This window comes from Impatiens glandulifera, chromosome 9 (assembly GCF_907164915.1).
Source record: "Impatiens glandulifera chromosome 9, dImpGla2.1, whole genome shotgun sequence".
Taxonomy (NCBI): Eukaryota; Viridiplantae; Streptophyta; class Magnoliopsida; order Ericales; family Balsaminaceae; genus Impatiens; species Impatiens glandulifera.
The window spans coordinates 21,069,195-21,077,645 of record NC_061870.1 but is presented as its reverse complement, the minus strand read 5'-3'; the positions used below and the strand labels follow the sequence as shown (position 1 = coordinate 21,077,645).

The 8,451-nt window shown below is 31.4% G+C and overlaps 1 protein-coding gene across 1 annotated transcript; it reads left to right on the top strand.

Moving 5' to 3' along the window:
- Positions 1-5,703: 5,703 nt before the first annotated feature.
- LOC124915982 (acetylserotonin O-methyltransferase-like) lies at positions 5,704-6,865 on the top strand. Its single transcript, XM_047456721.1, has 2 exons — positions 5,704-6,471; positions 6,560-6,865. The coding sequence occupies exons 1-2, from the start codon at positions 5,704-5,706 to the stop codon at positions 6,863-6,865; spliced, it is 1,074 nt and encodes a 357-aa protein (XP_047312677.1).
- The last annotated feature ends 1,586 nt before the right edge of the window (positions 6,866-8,451 follow it).

Sequence of the window (8,451 nt, the reverse complement as noted above, 5' to 3'; positions counted from 1 at the left end):
TGCATCCCTATCATTACTCTAAAAGTATTTTTTTTTTGAATTTTCAACCAATATTGAGATTTAATTTTATTAAAATTAAATTTCAAAATATTCAAACATGTTATGTTTTTTAATTTTGAAAATGTTAGATTCTTTTTAATTATTTCATGTATTAGAAATAAGTTTATAGCTCAAAATTAAGAGGTTAGTAAGTCAACTCTAACCCATCTTGTTGGAAGAGTTGAGCTTCATTCATAAGTTTATGAATTAAATATCCCGAAATATAAAATGGGTCCATGAATATAAAATTTATTGAGAATTCTTCGTCTCTCAATACAAAAATTCGGACGCCTATCTATTAATTTCTCTTAAATTTTATAAATTTATGAGAAATGATTAAGAAAGAAAATTTGGGAGAGAATTTTAAGAAAAATAATGTGGCGCAATATTGTTCGAAAAAATAACAAAATTTTCTCTCTTCTCTCTCCTCCTCTTTTATCATTTTTCTAATCAGTGATATAGTGACACATTATTCCGTCCCCATAAGAATATTGTTGCAAACCATAAATAATAACAAATGATGAAACTTAATTCAAAATAAAACAAAATTAACAAGTTAAATAATCAAATATAAAAACTAAAAACTTTGAATGTCCTAATTCAAAATAATTGAAGTTGACTTTGAAACAACCTTTCTTAAAACATGTTTAAAAAACATGATCTAACTTGACTCTTATCCTTAGTATAGTCCCTCCATTATAGATTTGTTTCATCTATCTATCCATCATGATTTTTTCGTTTTCTCTATTTTCTTGAACACTCCTCATTATTCTAGACAACTCATCTTGTATTTGTCGTGGCAAGATTAAAAAATGTGAACCATCATCTTTACTATAAAGTTTTAATTTATGTTCAAGGAAAGAGTGATAGTAATTTTATTTGTACTTTTTCCAATGTAATTGGTAGAAATGGATTTTTTGAAAAGTATTTTTATTTCATTTTGAATAATAGTAAATATCTTAAACCATATCTTTTTCTCGAATCTCGTAAAATAAAACGAAGAACCAATCATTAGAATCAAAATGATTGGTACAATATAATGATGCTTAATTTTTAAAGTGTCTGAATTACCGGGTCGAGAGCTGTGGTTAATTTGAATATATATGTGAGAGTAAATGGTGGGTCGGATTGTGGGTTGACCCGTCCAAAAACTTAAAACGGTTTAAAATAAAATTAAAATGGTATATATATGTTTCGAACTCGCAACAGAACAAAACAAGTACAATCATTTAACCAACTAAGCTAAATAACACTTTATATTTTAATTTCAACACCAAAATAGATGAACGCAGGACATTTTAACGATAAAAGTTCAAATTTTTAACTAACTAATCTCTCTCTATATATATAATGATGCTTAATTTTTAAAGTGTTCGGATTGCGAGGTCGAGAGTTGTGGTTAATTTGGATATATATATGTGAGAGTAAATGGATAGTTGAGTTAGATTGTGGGTTGACCCTCCATAAACTTAAAACGGTTTAAAATAAATTAAAAATGTTATATGTATGTTTCGAACTCACAACTTAACAAAACAAGTATATTTTAACCAACTAGGTTAATAACACTTTATATTTTAAATTTAACACCAAATTAGATGAACGCGGGACATTTTAACAATATAAGTTCAACTTTTTAACTAACTAATCTCTATATATATGTATATAATGATGCTTAATTTTTAAACTGTTCGGATTGTCGGGTCGAGAGTTGTGGTTAATTTAGATATATATATATATATATATGAGAGTAAATGGATACTTGAGTCGGACTGAGGCTTGACTCGCCATAAACTTAAAACGGTTTAAAATAAAATTAAAAATGTTATATGTATGTTTCGAACTCACAACCTGACAAAACAAGTACAACCTTTAACCAAGTATGATTGGGATGTGGTTTGCCGAGGTATAATAGGTCGGTATAAATTGAAAGTTGTTAAAAAAATATGAATCAAATATTTGATTAACCAAAGTGTGAGATCACGATGTTAAATATTAAAAAAAATATGATTCAAATATTTGATTAACTAAAGTGAAAGTGTAAGGTCACGAGATGAGAGATTCATTCGGAAAAAATATGTGATGAGATATGTGAGATTATAAGTTGTTTTACAAAAGTAGATGAAATGTGGAATGAGAGTTCTGTTTTTTATTTTAATATATTATTCTTGGTTTATTAAAAATTTAAACATTAATACATGTTATTATTTTTTTTATTAAATTTATTTTATTTATATTTTTATTCGTGTACATCCAACTAATTACTTATCCAACTAATTACTTATATTAATTAAATAAAAAATTTAAACAAGTGGTTTTGGAAATCCCAAATTTTGGGCAGTGATAATTGTATTCTTCTCCCCCTATATATAATATAACCCTCTTCAATATATTTGGCATGACTAAAAGAAGAGAAAGTGAAAAGATGGCCCAAATTAGAAATGAACAAGAAGATGTTGAAGCACAAATTGACATATGGAAGTTGGTATTTGCTTTGTAGATATGGCCGGAATTAGATGTGCCATTGAACTTGACATTCCTGAAATCCTCGAAAACCAAGCTGGCCGTCCCATAACTCTCTCCGATCTTTCTTCAGTCGTAGGATCATGCTCCCCAACTAGCCTCCAACGCCTCATACGGTTTTTGGTACACCGTCGAATCTTCGACAAAAATCCCATAAAAAATTCCAAGTCCAAAAGCTACGTCCAAACTCGTCTTTCAAGTCTTCTCATAAAAATCGTCGACAGAAGCTTGGCTGCTATGGTCATGATGCAGAGTAGTCTATTAGAATTATCTTAATTAGATCCTAATTTAATGTGTGAGAAATTAAAATTTGAATGTGGCGGAATCATACCTTAATTAATCGCATTAATCTTCTCTTTCCTTTAATAGAAAAAATTTTTAATCTCTCTATCTTTAGACTTTCTTTATGTGGAATGGTTCTTCCATTTGATGAGTAAGTCAATAGTTTTCTCTCTATGTTGATGGGGACGCAAAGGAGAATTGACATTACTTCAAATGGGGACCATTACCGTTACATATAACCAACATTAAGTTAGTTATTATAGTTAGGTAATTTCTAATTTAGCCGCTTCATAAAATTAGAAATCCCACTTAGGTATCCTCACTTTATATTCATGACAAATATAACTATAAGTCATAAACTTAATTTCACATTAGATCACATTATTTTGGCTTATATTAAATATGACATATGCACAATTATTTACTATACAAGTGACCCTAAAAATTCCAATAATCTCTCATTGGGTCACGTATGTACAAAAATAAATGTATCAACCATAATGCGCCTGAAGTTTTTTGTCATCTCAATCATATGTTGTATAAATAATTTTATCAATTAAACATATCAATATATGACCAAAGAGCTCGTCATTGTATTTAAGCACAACTAGACCCAACAATGATCACATAAATCAATACAATCAATTGACAAATCATATCATGAATATGAGGAATGAAAATTACATACAAGGTGATCTTTTTATGTCAATTTTCAACTGGTCCTACTTGAATTTAATGAGATCATACTTTAAACATAATTATACAAAGTGTAATGAACTGAATAATACTTAATTTCTTATCAGAATAAAAAAATCTTTGTAAATATCTATAAAATAATTAAACTGAAAGGCGTCAAAATTACAAACTCCCATTGAAGTTAGAGATCGTTCGACACTCATACGAGCAATATCCTCATGAAAGACATTAGATGATAAACCTATTGCCAATAGGTTCATAACCATAGAGTTTGTACATATATATTTTATAGAAATCTATCCACTTTGTATCATTTCTTTCATAAAATAAACTTGATGCCAAAATCACTTAATTTGATGCCTAGTAACATGTCATAAATTTCGCTGCAATAGTGGATGACACCATAAGTGTTTGTTTGACACTTCTTCAAGAAACGACAAAACCAACTAGCGAAAAATATTACCCGAAGTAGATTTCATACTATTTTGGCATCCCGTAATATCGGAGTCAGAATACTCAATGATCTCAAGACTATCCGACTTCCTATATGTGAGCATTTAATTCTTAGTTCTTTTCAAATATCTCGTAATTATTGACTACTTAATGTCAAGCAAAATTTGTGACAAACAAAATGTCACCCATGTATAAAACCATAAATAGACGTTTACTCCCACTAAACTTGTGATACACAAATAATCAATTAAATTCACCTCAAAACCAAAAGAAAGAATGGTTATTTTGTGGAATTTATGGTACCACTAACGAGACGCTTCTTTAAGTCTATAGATGAGTTTCTTTAATTTGCAAACTATATTAATTTGGTCTCTCGATACAAAGTATTTTCGTTGCACCAAATTGTTTTTCAATGTCTCTATTGAAAAACCCCTTAACATCTATTATGGTGAAACTTCATGTCAAAATATGCAACGAGTGCCATAAATTGTCCTTAAAAAGTAAATTAATTAAACTAGATTGTCAAAAAGACACTTGATTTTGAGGTTGTTGAGTTTGTACTTAATGAATTTGATCAATAATGTCTTGTTACTCTTGATTTTTGAACATTATCATCAATATCAATAAAATCCTTATCAATGTCAAAAACACTTGAGATATAAATCAAATCTTTCACAATAAGAATTATTGATCTAAATCATTTTTAAAGACACAATCATTTCTCTCCTCAAACTCAATATCCTCAAAAAAATATTGTAGTCTCGTATAAAAAAAAATATCTTTAATTTGAGATAATAAAAGATTATAGCCCTTAAGATTATAGCCCTTAAGGCTATATATAATTTGGCATTGATAAAGTTTATTATGGAGCTGCTAACTTAGATGATGACTAACTATGGGGTCTAAGTAAAGTGCCTAGAAAAAAGGAAAAGCATGGTCGTCGGATCAAATTAACAATGCCGGGGCCTCTTTTGGACTACTAAGAGGTACTTCAACAATGTGCATGGCACAAATGACATTTAGTGTAGGATGCATTATACAATACAAAGCAAATTTGTAGATAATTTTCTGTTTTTAAAATAAAACAATCGACAAGATACAAAATTCCATTGCAACTTTTAAGAAGAGTGGGAAAATACTAAACATGTAACTATTGAGGACTGTCAAAAGATGAAAGTTGGTTGCACAAAAAAACAAAAAAAAAAACGATAAGACCAAAAGATGTGATACATTAACCAGAAATTGGGTGCTATTTATTGTGGAGGTTCCACAAATGCACAAGAACTTAGTAAATTCTTAATATTCTCATATAATCTTAAGCCACAAATTCTTAAACATAGTGTAGCAGTCTCACACACTAAAAGGATTTATACAGACAGCAATATAAGCCGACTCAAAAACGATAACAACCATAGTCCTAAGTTTATATTATTAAACATTGACTAAGATGTATTAGGAAAAAAGCTCAAAATCACCATGCCAAGTTGGTATAGTCTGGTCTAATCACACTCACCAAAACTATAGAATTACAAGAAAAGAGGACTACTAGGAATTAGTCTTTCACATTACCTAACCTGCTATAGAGGCCTCACATGAAATCACAACCCAATGTATATTATCTATATTACCTAATTATATGCATCTAATCCACTTGAATAACTATATATATATATGTGTGTGTGCAAAATTGTGCATGTATAGAAAACAGAGGTGATGGAGCAGAGAAATAAGCAATTAGAAGCTCAAGCCCAAGTGGACATATGGAAGTACATATTTGGCTTCACAGACATGGCCCTAGTTCGATGCGCCATTGAGCTTAACATACCCGACATCCTCGAAAACCAAGCTGGTCGCGCCATGTCTCTCCTCGACCTATCCTCTGCCGTCGGATGTCCCCCTTCTACCCTCTATCGAGTCATGCGGTTTTTGGTTAACCGCCGTATCTTCCACGAGGAGACAATAGTCGACCCGTTGATGTTATCCAATTCCAAGGGATATGTCAAAACTCCTCTTTCATGTCTTCTCACAAAAAATGGTGAGAAAAGCATGGCCTCTTTTTTCCTGTTCGAATGTAGTCCTTTCAGGTTTCCCTTTTGGCTGGACCTAAGCAGGCGTGTTCTGACCGACTGCAAGTCCAACGCGTTTGAGGCTTCAAACGACAAGGATTTTTGGAGCTTCTTGAAGGCAAATCCAGGGCCCAACAAGCTGTTCAACGAAGCGATGGCATGTGATACCAAGTTTGTAGTCCCGGCAGTGATCGAGGGTTGCCCCGAGGTGTTTCATGGACTAGAGTCGTTGGTCAATGTTGGAGGAGGGAATGGCACGGCATTGAGGATGTTGGTGGAGGCTTTTCCATGGATTCGTGGCATTGTCTTTGATCTTCCACATGTTATTGAAGACGGAGAAAAATGTCTTGGTTTTGAGTATATTGCGGGTGACATGTTCCAAGCTATTCCCAATGCCGATTCCGTGTTCATGAAGGTTTTTGTTTTCGATTTCTTCTTTTTTAAATGAGATCATTTTCTTTCATTCACACTAATTTATGTGATATTTATTATTTTGGTTGTAGTGGATTTTACACGATTGGGGAGACGAAGAATGCATCAAGATCCTAAGAAACTGCAAGCAAGCCATACCTCATGATAAAGGGAAGGTGATAATAGTCGAGGCACTAATTAACGAAGAAAATGAGATTGAAAGTGACGGTTTTGAATATGTGAGGCTAACTATGGACATGGGTATGTTGTCCCTAATGGAAACGGGCAAAGAAAGAACATTGAAAGAATGGGAACTTCTACTCGCTCGAGCAGGCTTCTCTCGACACATTGTCCATCGCATTCGAGCCGCTCAATCTGTGATTGTGGCTTATCCTTGATGTATGTATCGAGAGAACTCTTCCTACTGAAATGTTGATGATCATATATATATGTCACTTATTTCCTTCCAATAAATTAAACCCCTCAAGAATGTTGTAACAATATTCATTTCATTGAAGTTCAAGATGTTTGTCAACAATTCCTATGAATAAAGATATGGCAAGTCATTACTCACGGGCTTTGTCTTCCCATTGACCTACTCGGTTTGGTCTTGTGGGTCGGTTTATACATCGAGATATAGAACCAAATAGTTGAAGAGAGTTTGTGAAAATTTTAAATTATCAATTTTGATTTATTGATCGATTAAGTTTGATAAGTCAAAAGATCGGTTCAGTCGATTTAGTAGTTCGATGGTTTTCATTAGTTTGTAAAAAAATATATTGATAAATATCTAAACTATGTATATTAACTTTCAAAAATGAATAGCAAATATATTATTAAACTATATATTATTGTAATTAAATAGTTAAAATCTTAATTACTAAGCAACTACAAGTTGTAACTAAATTATGTTTCTCTTTTAAATTTTAATAATAATTGGTCGGTCGATCAGTCAGTTGTTCTGACAGTTCGTCCGTTACTAAATCAAGGAACCAAATTGTTGGGTTCAGTTTAACCGTTTAATAAACGGTTCGGTTATTCGAATTTGCCGATTCGTGAATTTTCAATTCAATTTAGATCTGTTAGATTTTAGCTAGATTTTATTTACATCCCTATTTACGAAAATAAAAAAAATTAACCCCCTTTAATTCATTCTGTTTAACATACATTTTGGTGGCACATCCATTTTAAATTTACTTGCAATTATATTAGTATCAAAATTTTCTTATTATTGCTTTGATTATATGCATGTTATATAATCCATTTTAATCAAAACTCAAACTAATGGTAACTAATTTTCCATGATTATTAATGAGCTTAATTAAAACCAAAACTAAGAAAATTTAATATAAATTATAATTTTTAATTATTCGTGACCCACAACACCCACTGTCATCATTATATTAGATTATAGTACTTACACTTTACACTTGAAATATTAAAAATAACTTTTTGAAATTAGCTCGATGGGACTTCGAGTAGTGGTTAAAAATGCCAATTTTCAAAAATACTCGAGATTCATATGTTTTTATATGTTTAGAATGACCGTCTTGAAAAATCATTAACTTTAAAGGTAATATTGTTGTTGGACAAAATGTACCGAACAACTAATTTGGAGCTTATTTGTGTTTCCAAACGTCAATTTTTAAAAAGTGTCAGAATTCGGAAAACTTGGAACATTCAGATTGATCGGGTCAAAAAATTTTAAATTTTGAATATAATATTGTTGGTAGCAATTTGTGCGGAAGGCCTTCGAAGGGTAAAAACATCAAAACCAAGTCGAAACGGGCGAGTCGAGACCGCCTCAACGCGTCAGGCTTCATGCTCAAAAACATTCAAAAATGTATGTGCTGACGTCATGACGCAAGGTGCACGGTTCATTTGAAACTCGGCCAAAATCAGGCATTTTATTTTGTTGATTTTTGCTAAAGAAAATTTGGAGGCTCCTTCAACATCAAACATTCATCGAGGACTCTATACTCTA